General features: G+C 50.1%; 1 protein-coding gene across 3 annotated transcripts in view; it reads left to right on the top strand.

The window, feature by feature from the left end:
* TNR (tenascin R) overlaps positions 1-17,984 on the top strand; it is a 74,474-nt gene that overhangs the window by 16,930 nt on the left and 39,560 nt on the right. For all 3 annotated transcript variants that reach the window (XM_074322509.2, XM_074322510.2, XM_074322507.2), the window contains 2 exons: positions 3,439-3,708; positions 9,393-9,578. In XM_074322509.2, the coding sequence (XP_074178610.2) occupies positions 3,439-3,708; positions 9,393-9,578 (456 nt within the window). The remainder of the gene's footprint in view (positions 1-3,438; positions 3,709-9,392; positions 9,579-17,984) is intronic.

Genomic DNA, 17,984 nt, shown 5'->3' with positions numbered 1-17,984 from the left:
AATTTAATATTCAGAAAGCATTACTAGAAATCCAAAGGCCAGAAGAAAGAGAGGGTTTGTAAGAGGGCAGAGAAGAACACTGCAGTTGTAGAATGTTTTTCTTCCAAAGTACCAACAGCTCTTAGAGAAGACAGCCCAACCCGACCTTAGTCATCTACTCAAACCACATTTTTTATGAATTTTGCAGTATTATTTGGTTTGGAAGTTTCTTAAGATGAAAATTCAAAAGTCCAGATCTAGAAATTTGTGGTAAAGCTAGGGAGAATTATTTTTCCAATTAAGAAAAAATGTCCCAGTTAATATACTGGCATTGTATACCGAGACATGAAGAAATGGAAAGAAGAATATTTATTCCATCTTACTTTTTGAGTAGGACTTGTGTTTGTTTAGAAATTAGGGCCTAAGTTGAAAGCAAGCTGATACCTCCTTGACTGGAATGGAACATCGCAACTAAGTGGCCAACTCAAGGGCAGAATCCAAGAGTGGCCACAGAAAAGATGGTTGGCTCCCAACCCTGTCTGCTGTTTTTAGAAAACAATTGTTTAATTCTTTCCTTCTGCTGAGGTCTGACCTACACCAACCGCCTCCTGTGAAGCTCTGAGTCCTCACCAGGCTCTCAGACTGGCTTCTTCCAGGCAGGTCATTTGGGGAATACAAATTACAAGACTTCCTGCAGCTGGAACTATCTTTTACACCATCATGTTCTAATATGGGCAATCCATTAAGACTAGGGTTGGGGAGATAAAAAGAATTGGAGGACAAAACTCTTACATGGTCATTTGAGTTTCTGTGACATTTTTTTTTTTTTTAAGTAAGTTCTAGTTCATTCAAATGCTTTCCCTTCTTTCTCATGGATACAAAGGATCATCCATTCATTTCATATACGTAACACCAATCTACGAGTGTCTACTATGTTTCAGACATTATGCTTATAGAGCAGCTAGGAGACCATTTCCCCCATTTCACTGTTAAATGAAATTTAAAAGGCCCAAGTTATCTAAAACCACTACATACAGCATGCTGAAAACATCTGGATGTGTTCTGTTAAATCACATTATTACCCTAAATATGAAAAACAGAACTTTATTTTAACTTCAAACCAGGTGGCACCAAAATTGTCTGGTGATTTTCATTTTGGCTTGTGTTAGACCAAAAATCCTAAGCTGCTTAATAGAGAACAGGACAGGGCTAGACCCAGAAAGAGGATTGAGAGCCCAGGGAAAGGCTCAGGGTCAGACTGAGACAGTCCCAACTTAGACACTCCATTCTGGAGACAGAGGAGGTGGTGGTCCAGCGTGGATTGATTACAAAACCAGTCTTCGTCAAGATTTTCTGGTAACAAGGAAGCAAAACTTTCTTAACTAGCTAAAGCAAAAAAAGAAAAATTTACTGGAAGGACACAGAGTGTCTCATGGAACCCCAGGGCCAGAAATGCATCTGGGTCTCATGAGAGTCTTGAACCAGAAAATGGAAGTCGGGAATCGAGTTACTGTCTATATCTAGAAGCTCCACATAGTCACTCATTTCTGCTTCTCTCTGTATATTTGCTCCTAAAAATCTGCACCCAAATCCAGTAGGGGAGAGCACGGAGGTTCCCCACACCAAGCAATTCTCTGAGACACCAGCTGGGTGTCCCACCATTCAGCTCGGTTCTGACGCTGTCTACCAAAAGAGAGCATTCAGATTCCACAGTTGAGGGCTCAGTCCCACGAGACTACCCTCCGTTTCAGATGCCAGTCACAAGTCCAGGTTGTCACCTGTGCTTCTGACCTACCGGCTACAGACTGGAGGTTCCCATGATGCCCTCTTTACGTTCAATTAATTTGTTAGAGCAGCTCACAGAATTCAGGAAACCCGTTTGCTCACTAGATGACTGGTTTATTACAAAGGATATTAAAGGATACAAATCAACAGTTAGATGAAGAGATACATAGGTCCCAAACAAAGGAACCTCTGTCCTCGTGGAGTTTGGATAGGATGTGGTAGCACATGGAAGCCTTCTGTTTCTCCAACCTGGAAGCTCTCTAAACCCAATCCTTTGGGGGGTTTTATGGAGGCTTCACTACATAGGTATAATTGATCAATTGACTAGAAATCAGGTAGGACTGAAAGTTCCAACCTTCTGATCACACGGTTGGGTCCCCTGGCAATCAGCCCCCGCCCCCTTCCCTCTCTCCCCTCCTTTTGTTTCTCTCTCTCTCTCCAGCTCACATGTTTTCTGTTTAAGTGTGACTAGGATAGAGAATGGCCACACCAGCTTTCATGATTCAAATCTAGGTAGCCAGAGAATCAGAGTCTCTGGTTCCAATTCTAAATCCTTGAAGAATATTAATATGAATATGAATCAGCTCCAGCCAGAGGGGTGTAGTCACATAATAAATGCAAACATGGAAGCTGGGCCTACTCTTTAGAAGGTCATGAGTAATTCACAGAAGAGCATGCTGGCCATGCAGACATACCATGAGAAGTGGAGGTCAGTTTCTGTTTTCCCCACTAAGTCCTTTCTCTTTCTATTTCCCTTCCACATTCTTTCACCTTCCCTCACCCCCACCACCACCTAATTCCATATGAACAGGACCCTATGTGGGTGCTAGAACCATGGATGGTGGGCCCCCTAGGAAACCATCCAGCTTTTCTAGGGTGATGCCATCCCATCATGGTGTCCCCTCAGCTGCTTAGCGTCTGAGGCAGGACGCATGAGGGACATATGCTGAGTAATCTTCAGGGACTATGTGTGACTGCAGTGTCCTTCTGGCTCAGGAATATGCAAGAAAGGTGGGGGAAACATAGCCCACAAGAGACTTCCAAAACTGAAGTTTTTTTGTAAAAGAGAGTTTCACCAGAAGGTATGTTTCATGTCACAAATGCAAATGTCTGTTGGGTGTTGGTAGTCTCTTAGCAGCTGGCTTGACTGAGTTGTTCCTATGGCTGAACAGGGACATTTTTGGGTACTCATGATTCCCTGTTTAGCAACCAAGTTGGAAGTCTCAGATGTTTAGATACGGCTGATAATTTTATAGATCTTTCCTCGGGGATCAAAGAAGGTGAGAGCTGGGCAGCAGGGCGTACCCCAAAAGTTCAGTTTTCAGTTCTCTGTCCCACTGTCTGCAGATGGAAGCTGTGTTGTCCCTCTCAAGCCAGCAAGTGCTCTTCCCCTGCTCAAACTGGGACAAGCCAGCACTGAAAATCCAGAGCCAATGAGAGCAAGGTTCGGGCGAACTGAGTCCCAGAGCCTGTTCCCTCATTGCGAAACTATGTGTCCACAGGAAAGAGATTTCTTCCACTGTGTCTCATTTTCCTCATCTGTAAAACAGGACACCAGCATCCATCCTCTCCCTGACTGACCAGGCTGATGTATGAAGGAAGGGAGAGAGCGAATGTCAACTTTCACATGCTCTTTTCTCAAACTGCCTTTTCTGTTCGATCCTTCTCATTCAGTCATCGATGGGCCCACACAGATCCTGGTGCGAGATGTCTCCGACACGGTGGCCTTCGTGGAGTGGACCCCGCCTCGAGCCAAAGTTGATTTCATCCTCTTGAAATATGGCTTGGTGGGTGGGGAAGGCGGGAAGACCACCTTCCGGCTGCAGCCTCCCCTAAGCCAATACTCAGTCCAGGCCCTGCGGCCCGGTTCCCGTTACGAGGTGTGGGCCAGCGCTGTCCGTGGGACCAACGAGAGCAAGGCCACGACCACTCAGTTCACAACAGGTGAGGCTGTGGTGGGGGTAGGGCACGAGGAAGGAGCGAGGGGGTGAGCCTGCTGGGGGTAGGGGTTACTGAGGGAGTGAGGTGACGCGTGCTGGAGGGTCCATGTTACCACAGATATGGCAAGAAGGAAGCGAGAGGTTTCGGGGCCTCTGCTCCCAGCCTGACCTGTAACCGGATACAAGTCTCTTCCCCGTGGTCTCAGGTTTCTCATCTGTAAAATGAGAGCTCTGTCCTGAAGACATTCACGTATCCACATAACTAGCCCAAGGGGCACTTTGGGGAGAGTTAAGGAAAGGCACAGCTGCCTCGAGACAATATTGCTATTAGCTGGATACTAATAATTCTATAAATCCATTATGCCTCCCCCGCCATGATGGCTCCCATTGGATGTGTGGGAAGCCCCACCTGCCTGACGGGAAGTAGACCTTCACTGGAGATTCTGTGCCTCACTCTGCCATGTGGAAATACTACTGAGAAGGCCAGTGGGGGGCCTGCCTCCCACAACCATCAGGCTGAAGTAAGCCCATGTCAGTGCTGCCTGCCATGCCCACCCACCTGCTTCCCAAGGCTGTCGGTCTGTTAAAGAGCTTCCCCGACAGTCAGGAAAGGCCAGACCTTACAGTGACCTGCTCCCTGCCTGTCATGGAGCCCATCAGGCTGGCCATCTAGTAGGCAGATAGGACAGGCACCATCCAAAGACAGACTTCCTGGCACCCTCACAGGGCCTGTGATCACGTAGTGTGACCCAGAATCTCAGTCTGGGCCCCTCTGCCCTTGGGAGGTCACATGTCAAGGAATGTCTCTGCTAACACTCAGTTGAACGATCAAAGGAAACTGCTCGTATCCGTAAGACCCAAGAAGCAGCGTCTTCCGACAGGGTGAAGTAGAAGGAGAATCATTAATTTAAACATCCCACCTGGGTTTGTGGCCGAGGGGCTTCAGGGAGGTTCAGTAAATAGCACCCCTCTCCTCTACCTGTGTTGAAAATCAATTGATAAGGAAGGCAAAGAGTAAGACAGATGGGCGCCAAATTAGCCCCTAGATGGAAGCAGGTAGCTTAGTGTTAGAGCCAGATGGGCTTGCAAACTGACAGCCCCTGTGGACCTGGCAAGTCCCCCATCGGGTAGAAGTAGTGGAGGGGGCAATCAAGTTCAGACTTACAGTACAGAGGAACCACCAGAGGCCTGACCCCTGGGGGCAGTGGATCCCACACAAGAGGGGAGCAGCAGGGCCGGGCCCAGGTCCCGCCACAAAGCTCACCATCGAGTCAGTCAGTCCTCCCCAATGTAGGAAAGACAGAGGCCAGGAGCCTTATCCTGGGGCTCCCTCCACACAGAAAAAAACATCGGGAGGAGAAAAAGCTTCCCTGTTAAAGGCAGCACCTGTGGACATTGACAAAATGCAGAAGACAGGGTCTGATTCTGAAAGAGACCCTCTTAGGGTTTCTCTCCAGCCCCCGGCTGGACGGCACCCCCCAGACGCACTGGTTAGATTTGTTACTGAACACATCTTGGCAGCCCAGTGACCGAGTGCACAGCTTTAAAATAAAGGCACTAAATGCTGCCCTTTTCTCTACGCTTCTTTTCCCTCATTTCACCAAAACTGCTCAGGGCCTGGCATGAGGAGTCACTCACACTGTGTCCCTTCACGGTGAACTCAAGGTCAGCCTTTCCTCCCCCAGCCCTCCAGTGCCCCCACAACACTGCCCGCCCAGACTGTGGGGGACTCCTGGGGGCCACAAGTCCTGCATTCTTTTAAAATTTAAAATAGCAATGGTTTGAAAAGTGGTTTCTTTGTGCTTTGCTCAGATAAGGAGTTTGAACAGGCAGAAGAGGGGATGAGGGGACGAGAGCTCTTGAGCAGCGGGATGAAAAGCCAATGCTTGATGTTTAGGTTGACAAGATGGAGGCAGGGTTGGCTGGTGGCCCAGGAAAATTCCAATCAAGACAATTACATTCTACCTCCTGGAAGCTCCCCCTGAGGTTCGGGTCATTGCTGCGTGATTCTGTATTTTGGGCGGCCTGGCAGATTGGCAGCTGTGAGGTGGCTGCCTTCTCCATGTGGCCTCCCCCGGCACCTCCAACCTGCTCCCTTCTGCTCTAGGGGTAAGCGGGTGTGGAGGTGGGGAGATGTGAACAGCTTTGCAGACAATCCGGCAAGGCCCCGGGGTCGGCAGGTGCCGGTTGAATGATGAGACTGCCTGGCCCCTCGCGGTAGGACCCTCCGTCATTTTAGTCATTTCAGAACTCCGCTTAAATTCAAATTAGCCAAAGTGCTTTTCCAGGTGATGGCTTCAACACCAGGAGTGCACTAATCGCACAGGCAATTAAAACAGAGATTAACTTCCTGCGTGGTGAGCAGGATGTCTGCCTGGGTCTTAGAGCTCTTTGGAAAGAGGAGAGCGCTGACAGAAGCGCACTGAGCGAGGCCAGCGGCCAGACAGAAGCCAGGCTCCAGACCCTCCCTGCCCCTCTTCGCTCTGGTTTCAGTTTCAGGAATGCCTGAGACTCTGTCCCCATTGGAGGCCTTCTCTCTGAGCACATCCTTCCAGCCACCAGGGTGTTCGGCCAACCAGAGGCTGCTGCTTTAACCTGAATGGCCCGGACCTCTCCTGAACGCCGTTATGGAGTTGAATTGTGTCCCCTAAAAAGACGTGGCAGTCCTACCTTCAGTCCCTGTGTGTATGTGACCTTATTTCAAAACAAGGTCTTTGCAGAAGCTCAGATTAAGCAGAGGTCATTAGGATGGGCCTCAATCCAACAGGACTGTGTCCTCATCAAAAGGGGAAATGTGGACCCAGAGATGGAGACACACACAGGAAGAACAGCATGTGAAAACGAGGGGAGGGATTGGGGAAATTCTTCTATGAGCCAAGGAATGCCAACGCTTGCCAGCAAACCACCTGAGAGAGGCAGGCATGGAACAGAAGCTCCCTCACAACCCCCCAAAAGAAGCGACCCTTCCAACACTTTGAGCTCAGACTGTATGACACAATACATTGCTTTGGTTTAAGCCACCCAGTCTCTGGTACCTTGTCGTGGCAGCCCTAGGAAACTAGGACAAAGGCCCAAGTCACAGCAGTTGGTGCCCTGTCCTGCCTGGCAGTGACTGGACTCTGGACTCTCACAAGTTCCACCCGGATGGCACCTGTCACCCCACCTGAGACCAGCTGCCCTCCGGCGAAATGATTCGTTTCCCTGAACCACTGGCCCCAAGCATCCTCAGCCCCCACAGCTGAAGTATTGAATAAGACTTTTCTAATGGCTTTAAGAAAGAAACTGACAATCGTTATTGAGTCACTTCACATGTCCTTACTGAATGCCTACGAGGTGCCAAGCGCTGTCCTAGGCACTGAGGCGACACAATAAACAAGATAGACAAGATCCCAGTTCATGGGAGTGCCATTCGGTGGAGGGAGCTGGGCAAGGAAGAAGCAAACCACACGGGGTCATGTCGATCAGGAGTGCTATGCCGAGAAGGGAAACGGATGATGTGGACGGAGCCGTTCAGAGATGCCTCTGTGAGGAGGGGAAGTTTTAACCGTGACCTAAGCCATGTGGGGATCCAAGAAGAGCATTCCAGGCAAAAGTAGCAGCCAGTGCAAAGGCCCTGAGGTGGGAATAAGCTTGATGTATTCTAGGAGTCGGGAACAAAAGGCAATGCAGCTGGGACACAGTGAGTAGAGGTAGAAGTGTCCCAGCATGACGTGTGAGACGCAGACGGGACTTACCTGATTGGACGTGCAGAGCCTGTGGCCACGGCAGGAGTTTGTAGCGGGAAGTAAGAGGCACATTTTCAGCAGGAGAATTACTGGCTCTACGTTATGGTTTAGAGACGAGATATGGCTATTTCCAGAGTCCACAGCCCCAGGCTGGACCAGCTGTCTGCTGTCTTTGCCTTGTCCCAGGCTTGCTGACATGTCACAGGGGTGCCCTTCAGCTGCCCCTCCCAGAAGTCAGGCTTCAAGGCCCAGGGGAACAAGGCATTTCATTCCACTCTAGTCCTAAAACCCTACCCTCCCAGGACTCATTCCCAGGATTGACCTCTTCTGGGGTCACTGACATTAGGAGTATCTGGTCCCTTCAGAAAATACACTGCCCGCTATTCACAGGACACAGGCCTTAAGACCAAAACAACCATAAAACAAAAACCATAGTTTCCAAGGTCTGGGATTGTTAGTTGTGAAGAGCAGTAAGTCGGTACAAGACTCAACCTGAACCCTCACCCTAATTTGTATTCACTCAAGTTCCGTTCAGGCCCCACACCCCAAGCCGGGTCCAGTCCCTTATCCCAGCCACTCTGCCTGCGTGAGATTTAGGGGTGTGCAGTCCAGGGCCGTCCTCCCACATGCCTCTCAAGCTCCCCTCTGCATCCAACTGCCAGAGAAATAGCACACGCAGCCTGCCAAGAATGCACAGTGTCTGGATGCTAAAGCCACACCGAGTAAGGAAACATTTCCCAGAAAAAGCAGCTGCAGAGACATCACTTTGCTAAAAGATTCACCCAATTTACATCACTGAACAGAGCCCTTCTCACGCAGAAGCAGCTACATGCAGACTGAGTCACATCATTCTCATCTTCCCCAAGCACAGTTGGTGGACACTTGCCCGGCGCTTGCAGATGAAAACTGTCTATTAGAGGGTTTCTCAGAACAAAGGGCTGGTCCCCTCCAAAGTTCAATCCAAGTCTCAAAGGCAAGACCTACTTAGAACTTTTTAAGTGGCCGTTTTTCATGATAGCACTTCGTTACCTGCAAGTTGTCTGTGTTGTTTGTACCAAAATAAGCCTGAGGAGATGACCAGTCTGGGGCGAGAGAACCAGCCCCCCAGGATTGTGGGAGAGAACGCAGTGGTGGTGGTCTCTTCAATGCGTTGGAATTACTGGAATCCCAGAGAGCCAGCATTGGGAGTGACATGTTTTTGGAACTCAGGAAGAGCTTCGGAGGCAACAGGAAGTCCGCCCAGGGCTGGGCACCTATTTTTACACAAGGCATCATGCCATGCACTTCGCATGGATTGTCCAACCTGTACAGCAAGCTGAAATGGCGGTGTGACTAGCCCATTTTACAGGTGTGGCCATCAAGGCCCAGTGAGGTGAAAAGACTTGCCCGTTGTCCCTTTACAAGAAGTGGCAGAACTGGGGCTCAAAACTGACACCTGACTCCAAAGTCCACGTTCTTCCCACTATATCACATCCTCTCTATATATAATTTTCTAACAGTGTCTACGCTGGTAAATCCAGGGGAAGACAGCTTATACTTCAAACTCTGGCCATCAACAGTCTTTTTGCTTGGTGGTCAAACCTGATATTACTCTATTCCATCTTAATCACTTGGACGCCATCTCTGACTTTCTCCTACTGAGCTTTTCCTTGCTGAGTTGCAAGCTTAGGATGCTAACTGGCTCATATTTAATTTCTAGAACACCCCTGGAACTTCTGAATGGACAAGGGACATACGTAAAGTGTGTTGATACCTAACTCCCAAGTCAAACTCTCCGAATGGCCCACGAGTCTGTCGTGGCCAACCTGGCAGACCAAAAGCTGAGGGGCAGCCCTGGGGTCATTCACACGTGAGGCAGAGGGTCAGGAGGTGCAGGCTGTCGCCACAAAACCTGGCAGAGTTCAGGATGCATGACAAAGGCACGTTACCCTATGTGACACTGATGATGTCTGACTCTTTTCAGAGATTGACGCCCCCAAGAACCTGCGGGTGGGCTCCCGCACAGCATCCAGCCTTGACCTCGAGTGGGACAACAGTGAAGCAGAAGTCCAGGACTACAGGGTCGTGTACAGCACCCTGGCGGGCGAGCAGTACCACGAGCTGCTGGTCCCCAAGAGTTTCGGTCCTACCACCAGAGCCACGCTCAGCGGTGAGTCAGCCCTGGCTCCCGAGGCCACGCCCTTGCCGCTCTCCCCGCAGCCCCACCCACCCCACATCCAACCAGAGCCAAATGCTATTGATTTAATCGCTCAGGTGCCATCACGTCCATCTGTGTCTCCTGCTCTGTACCATTGCCTGGTCTAAGCTACCTCTGGTCTTGGGTTTCTGATTATGCCATCCCATTGTGCCCACATTTCAGAGCTGCCGTTGCTCTTGGGAGAAATCCCAACCCTCAGCACAGCCCACATGGCCCTGCCTGGGGTCCCTGAAATCTTCCGCTGTATCCCCTCCGTCCCACGTCCCCTGGGGCTCCCTGTCTCTTTCAGTTCCTCAGACAGCCTGCCCTCCTGCCACAGGGCTGGCATATCTTATTCCCGCCACCTGAAGGCTCTCCCGCCACCCTCTTCGTCTAGTTGTGTCTGCTTCCCTCTCTGCTCTTGGTTGACATGTCACTACTCGGGGAGCCTGCCTGGTTCCCAGGGGCGGTCAGATCATTTGTCCTGCAGCCTTAGCTCCCTGGTTCCCACTCACCTCCCAGCACTCCTCCAGTTACCACGGCACGCTTGTGGTGTGATGATTCAGTGGTCCATCCCCACCCCCAGCCTGGAGCTCTGTGAAAGCTGGACCATAGTTGGTGTTGCTCATCATCGCCCCCCCGCCCCCCGCAGTGCCTAGCACTTAGTAGGTTCTAGATAAAGCAATGAGTGGACAGATGAATGATGGATGAATGCCTGCAAGCATTCACTATGACTGGGGCAGAGACAAGAGGTCAGTGATACGCTGAGAGCCTGCTCAGGCCTTATCCGGTAAAGAGTGGGCGTGGGAATCAGTGAGAGACTTTAAATAAGGTGATGTAATGACTACATTTGTGCAGCGCTGCTGTGAAGGGATGGGAGGAGGGCAAGGCCAGAGGCACAGATCGGTCAGGAGGCTGCGCTGGGGTCACAGGGAGAGACGATGCCACAGGTCCCCGTGACGCTTGGCTGGGGAGCATTCCCTGTCCCCAGCCAGCGCTCTGCCTGGGCCGCAGACACACCCATCCAGGGAGACCTGCCTGCGGGACTTCTCTGAAAGGTAGATGACTGGTCGGTTTTCCGATGAAGGAGCCTGGCAGAGCAGCCATGCACCCGGGGCTGCCGAGGGGCTCGCAGACTCTGTATAGCTGTGTCTTGGCTTCCTACAAAAGCATCTGCCATCTTCGCAGACAAGGGAAATATAGCAAAGGCTGTGTACAGTAAACAAGGGCAGTAAAATCAAAGCTGTTTTCCTCCTGAACTGAAATCCCAGGCCGCCTTGCCAAATGAGGCCAGTTAAAGTAAATATAATAAATGCTTTTTCCAGACAGATGCACTCCTGAAAACACAGCAAGGAGATGGAAAGATATGCTGACCAAGCAGGTTAATGGGGGTGAATTAGACATAGCAGGAACAGACCAGCTGGCAGAAGGGCCTTTACGGAGAGCTGGAGACATTCACAAAAATTAAGCTAAACAAAAAAAAACTGAAATGATGCAGGAGGGAACTGATTCTGAGTGCAGCCCATCCCTGCCTGGAGCCTCAGGCTGATTTGGCAATTAGCAACTTACAAGGATGCTGGCTAGCTGTTCAGGTGGTGGATGCACCATAAAATCATGAGAGAGACAGGGAAGAACCCAGTCACATCCCACTCATTGTCACCTACAAGGGGGCAAAAGATTCCACCCTCAGTGATCATCTGTGTAATTCCAGGCATCTCCACATAGTTACAGCCTATTTCATCTTCATAACAACCTCGTGAGGGATGTCAGCATCCCCATTTTATGGATGAGGAAACTGAGGCTCAGGGAGCTTGGAAACTTGCCCAAGTTCACAAAGCTAGCGAAGGGCATGGCTGTGACTAGGATGCAGTTCTGAGTCCTAGTCAAAAGCTTCCCAGGCTGTGGCCGCTCCTAGTATAGGAATACAATGAAAGGGACCGTCAGAAGTTAAATGCTGCAGGCTTGTAAGGAAAGGAAAAATTATGACTGAGCAGTGAGCTCAGATAGGTCGATTTTTGTGGCTAGAGTTGAGCTGATGAAATTAAACTATAAATATCTATTACTCATAATTATCCCAGGGAGCTCACTGCTGGGGAAACCTATAAAGGCAAATACCTTTATGTGATTTAAGCAGGGATTATAGGCGTGTAAGGAAATCAAGTATGTCTGGACTTGCTGACATGCAAATTACAAGGACTGTTGGCTCTCTTGCTGTGGCGTCTGGGGAAGAGAAGGAAGGACTGTGAAGACAGAAAGGCAAAAATGACGGAGAAGTTTGGCCCCAGCTCTAAACAGTTGTGTTTTCTCCCTCACTCCCCACCTTGGATGCTGAAGGGGAGAGATTGTCAGTCTCCAAGGCCTTTTTTTTTTTTGGTCTGGTTCCAAACAAGTTGTTTTTTTGCATTTAGAACCCAAGACCCTGGGAAGGGGACTCCAGACTCCCCTGCAGCCATTCTTTCCTGGCCAGAAAGAGTGGGTAGGACCAGGAACTGCAGTTCTCCCCAGCCCCACCCCCATCCCCTAGTAAGAAATCATTGGGGCTCCTAGCAGGAGGTCCCCTCTCTCACCCCAGTTTTATTTGAATGCTTTGCTCTGAGGAACAGATTAAGAGCCAGGACTTTAGACTCTGTATCCAGGCCCGGCCACGTCCAGTGTGATTTGTACCAATGGACTTTACCTTTCTAAGCCTCTGCTTCCTCATCTGTGAAATGGGAATGATATCACTTACCTCATAGTATCATGACGAGGTCTGAATGAGACCTGAGAGTGTATATTTACTGAGTTTAAGACAGCACTTCTAACAGCAAACTACTCCATGTGTACCTAATGATGGTGATGAAGGAGGCGGACGAGGTCAGTGAGCTGATGGATGGTTTAGGACGACGTCCTGTAATTGGTGTGGTTCAGTGCAAAACCTTGCTTCTCAAAGTGGGGTATGGGGACCAGCAGCAGGGTATCAGCCCGAAAGAAGTTAGAGCCCTCTCCCCCCAGACCTACCAAATCAGACCCCTTGTTTTAGAAGACCCCAGTCGTCTGCGTGTATATTAGCGGGCGAGAAGTCCTCCTTAGAGCCTGGCTTCCAAAGTTACCCACTAGGGTTTGAGACCAGCGTCATAGACGTGTGTCCCTGTGCAAATTCCTTCAACTTCCTGGTCTAAGGGACATCATGTCTACCTCATAGGGTTGTTGTGAGGATCAAATGAGATCGCATCATCAATCTATCTATCTCTCTAAGCACTTAGGATGGAGACTGGTACATAGTGACATGCAGTAGCCATTTGACCTTTGATTGTTTTTAACCCCCACAAAGCTCAGACCTGGATCTGTGGCAACCTGGCCTTTCCCTGGTATAAGTTCACACCCCTTCATTCTCACCACTGACTTCAAACCCTTAAAGTCCTCTGGCATCTGCATTTGTTCTTCCCTGCAGAAGCCCTTGTCTCTGCTGCCCACATTTACCCTCTTGCTGTGGACCCCAGGCCTCCCTGACTCTCCAGGTCCCTGAGTCAGGCAGAGGGTTGCAGCATGCACCCCCTCCCGGCCTCCCCTTCACAGACCTCACCCTTTGTATCACCGAGGCCAGGCTGGAGCACAACATACAAAACATTTCTTTTTCATTTTTCTCTCTAGCAAACTCCCTCTGGAGCATGAGTTTGTTTCTGAACAACAAACTCAGTGTCTGCAATGGTGTGTTTTTTCTCTGCACTGGTCGCTCCTGGGCCCTTAATGATACGTCTTTCTTTAGGCTCAGCCTCTCCGCCCAGATGATATCTGGTCTGTGTGCTGTACCTGGCATCCCAAAGGGGTCTCCAAATATTATATACTTCGCAGGCTCATCAAGGGGCCTCCAGGTTAAAACTGGCAGCACTCCCCAGGATCTCATGCCACCACTGTTTTCTGGGTAGCAATACAAAGCGATAAACCACACAGAAAACTCCTAAGGAGGGAGGGAGAGAGAGAGAAGAAAGGAAGGGAGGGAGGAAGGAAGGAAGGAGATTCTCATTCTTTGACTGGAATTTGGTCAAAAAGCCCTGCCCGGGACAAGTGTAAACTCACAACCCTGCTCTGGCCTCTGCCTGAGGCGACTCCTCTCATCCGGCGTTGAAAGGCCTGTGGCTGCAGTGTTTTGCCGGAGTCTATATACTCTTGTCTGGTCCTCCCTCATGAACAGGAGCCCACCTGGACGACCCCGTGACCAGGAAGAAGGCAAAAGGAGCTGGTCCATTTGTCCTGTGAGCACGGGGCTCTAACCCAGCCCTCCAGGGCCCGTCCGTCATATCCGTCTCCCACCCCACGGGCACCTACCTGCATCCCTCCTGACGGCACTGCCCAGCCAGCTGCCTCTGCATGGTGACTACCTGGTCAATGGGATGCTAATCAGAAAAAACATCCACGGGGCTCGAAGACTCCCCACGATATCAGAGTATAACGTAGGAGGCAAGAAAACAAAGACCTACAGCCACCACACCCCTCCCCGCCCCACGCTGACCCAAGGCTGCCGTCTACAAGCATCCCCAGTCGGGTGTGCGAGTCGCCACCTTCGAGGCCTCTGGTTGCTGGGGACATGTTCTCCTGAGGGCTCACATGGGGATCTAGTGGTGAGAAGGTGGTCTCCTTGAGGTGCAAAGGTGGGAGATGTGCTTGTCCACAGGAGGCTTTTCCATGAAGAAATCCGAGCCTCCTGGAGGAATCCAGCTGGCAAATCAGCGCTGACCAATGCACTCGATGTTGACTTCACCCTGTCTGCACCCTCTGACGGGCCAGGGCGCGAACACCAAACCAAGTGCCAGACCTTCGCAGGCCCTTCTGGGGTGAAGGAGTCGGGCAGCGGGCCGGGGGCCAGGCCAGACTGTGCTCAGCCTCCTCTGGGCGAAGTCACAGTGACCCCCAGTGGTCACTTTGGGAAGGCACCGTCTGAACAAGGCGCCACCGGAGGGTGGAGTGGGGGCGGCAGAGACCCAAGCAGAAGAGAGAAAGGGCAGAGGCCCCCACGCTCCTCCTTCTCCAGAGCTCGCACCTAAGGGTGTCTGTCCCCTTCTGTCTGTTAAAGGGCTGGGCCAAGGGAACCCGGAGAAGAGCCAGGTGGGAATTTCCAGAGACAGACATTCCTGTAGAACAGGGGTTGAAAAGCCATGTTTCTCATTAACATCCCTGGCAACAATGGAGTTGCATCTAAGAGTTCCTTCGTATTATTATGTCTTTTAAAAGATAGACGTGTGGGGCCAGTCCCTTCCTTCATGTCCACATAGAATTGGCTGCTTCTCTTGATGCTTGAACCTCATCTACACTCAAAAGGCCAGGAGATGACCTCCAAAGCCTGGAGAAGCATCTGTCATTATCCCAGGAGATGAGGATGGGGACCCTAGGAGCTTAGCACTCCATAATATTAAAAAGTGGATTGTTGCCCATCTGGTGTGATTTCAGGGGCTTCCAGAAGATTCCCTGTCTCCAAATAGCTCCCCATCTATGAAACCTCTGGTATCTAAATTCCACTGCTGGAAATTTCCCCATGAGGGGTCCTACGTTAGGTTCCTGGTTTTCATAAATTATTTGACCAGACCTGTCTCTGCATGTGTTATTCCCTCTGCCTGCCATGCCCTGTTCACACCCAAATGTGCCCTGATCCTTCCAAACAGTTCTTCCCAACACTCCCCACCACCGCCACCCTGGTCAAGCTGCTTTTCGGCATCATTTCTGTTTTCACTATGTGACTTACTGAATTAAAATATAAAATAAAATCAAACCCCTTCACCCAAAGACCTAAAAGTCTAGTGAGGACACCAACATGAAAACTAACAATAACAATATAATAACATAATTGTTCTAAAAACTGAGAGATTGACTGCAAACTCTTTGGGAACAGGGTCCTCGGTGGGCCCCTCCCTTTGAAAGCAGATGTCCTTCAGAGGCATTAGAGCCCACCAAATCCCTCACCCTAGTTTGGTAAACTTGAGCTTCACAGAACTTGACAGATGAGCCCAGGGCTTTAGCGATGAAAAGGGTCCATATTTCTACATGTTCACCTGAACCCAACCAAGCCTGCAGGGCCCAGGTGGCTTACTCCGGTTTTTGCTGGCAAGAGACAGCAATCTCCATTTCTGGGGTGCCCTCCTCCCCACTACTTCCCAGCCAGCAGCAGGAAACGTGAAGGCTAGGTCTCCTAAACGGGGAACGTGAGTCCTTCTGCCTTGATCGGCCATGTTCGTTGCAGCGCAGCTGAGAATGTACTAGTTCCTATTGCCTCCAGCCCTAATTCATCTCTTCCTGCTCACCACGCCCCATCCTGACCACCAGAGAATTCCACAGTTCCTTCCCTCTACCTTTCCTAATTTAGGCTAGCTTCCAAGGTTCAACTCAAGTCCCTTTTCTAGAAAGCCTTCTGTAGCTACTTCAGTTCATGCTGGTCTCACAAATCCCCCCACCAAAATGATTTTCTTAGCAGCCCTTGGTGTAGCACTGAATCAGTCTCCAGTTCCAATTTGCTTACTCCACTCCCCTCATCTAGCCTGGAAGACTCTTAGAGACACCGGCCATGACGGGATGTGTCAGAAAGAACAAAGGACTTGGGCTCCAAACCATTTTATCGTATATGAGCTTCATGACCTTGGTCATGGAATGGACCTATGTGTGCCTCTGTTTTCTCGTCAGGGTGCCCTCCCAACAGAGCTGCATAGGAACTCAACAGCAGGACACATAGACTCTCTAAGAAACTGTAGTTAATAATATTACTCTTGGCCATCAGACCCTCACAAATTTCCTTTGATTTTTATCCCTCCTTCCTTCCCTGCCTTTCTTCTTCATTACTTTCCACATTACCTATTGCATGCATGTTGATGCTGGGCATAGTATAGATGCTCAATAAATAATTAATTTCCTTCTTGAGTTCAGATTTTTTTTTATCACACGGAGGGCAAGGTCGATGTCCATTCAGCTCACCCTGGTGTCCCCAGGACACAGCCTTGTGCCTGGCGCAAAGGAGCCTGTCAGTCACGTCTGCTGAGTGAGTGCGCTGTGGGCTTCGGGCGCTCAGAAGAGAATGGGTGTGCAGTGAAGGAGATGAGCACAGCGTCACCCCGCCAGCGGAACAAAGGGGGGTCTGTAAGGGATGGAGACCGGTGGTTTCCAATGGGATGCCTTTTCTGAGCCATTGCTAAGAAAGGGAGCAGAGCCGTTTCTATGCTCCCACTTGCAGGAGTTGGATGGAAAGATAAAGGGAGAGAGAGGGAGAGCAATGGGAACTCTAAACGTGGGAAATCCCGTGGAGTCCTACGAGTGCTGATAGGTCAGTGCCCTGGATATGCTTCAGACACACATTTTCTTCTCCAGCAGAACTGTATTTTACCTGCTGGCAAAGAGCAACAGTTCACGTGTAGCACAGGAAGAAAGCTACACGTGAATCAAAGGGAAGCAGCAGGCAGGAGCCCTCCCCCACTCCCCCACTCCCCCGACAGAAGGCCTGGGAAGGGGGCTCTTTAAATTCTGCACTGGTTCTTCTGGAAGGAGATGCCTCCATTGTCAATTACTGAACATATCATTTAAGCTTCATCAATAAGAAACTCGGAGAAAACACTACATGTTAGATCCGCTTGGCAACATATAATTTCTGTCTTACTCCCTTGATCTGTCCCCCTTCATCTGCGTCGGAGAATTTCTACTTCATTATAGGCAATTGAAGGTCTCAATCAGCTGCCTGGGAAAAGTAGTTTATGTCCCAAAGGTAATCTAATTTCTCCAACCAAGGATGTACCTGGAACTCGCCAAACATACTGACAAAGATAAATGTGTATTTTGAACAGATCTGGGGCCATTGCAATCACCCCATCAATCTAGTGACGGGTACGCGGCCCAGCCAGGGGCCAGCTCCTGACTGACAGCTGGACTCCCTGAATCACTGGTTTTATTGGAGCCAACAGGCTAAGCCTCGCAAAGTGACAACAGGTGTGCCGAGGCCCAGCCTGTATCTGCCTGAGGGAACACACTACACAGGACTCAAAATCCTGGCATAGTTCTCTAGCGAGGTTATAATGATATTGGCTCCTATCTCAATGAGCCAGGCGCTGTACTTCACACACATTGGTTCATTGAATCCTCACAATGACGCTCTGAGATAGATACAATTATTCTTCCCCTGCTGCAGAAATGGACGCTCAAGGAAGTTAAGAAATCAGTTAAACGGGTAAAACGTGGCAGAGGCTGAATATTCATAGAAGTATGGCAGGTCTCAAAGCCTGTCAGCCTTCAGAGTTGACCTCCACTGGTGTTGGCACTTTGAAGGAAGAAAGAACTAAGGGTTAGGAAATGGGTGGAGCTGATTTGAGAAAGAAAAAAACAGGGCTGATTCTAATACATTCCTGCAAGGGAGCCTGGTCAGTAAGGCCT

Source organism: Rhinolophus sinicus, chromosome 11 (assembly GCF_057876585.1).
Source record: "Rhinolophus sinicus isolate RSI-liver-muscle chromosome 11, RSI-T2T, whole genome shotgun sequence".
Lineage (NCBI taxonomy): Eukaryota > Metazoa > Chordata > Mammalia > Chiroptera > Rhinolophidae > Rhinolophus > Rhinolophus sinicus.
Note: the sequence above shows the minus strand (reverse complement) of the source record. Positions and strands in the feature narration are given on the sequence as shown.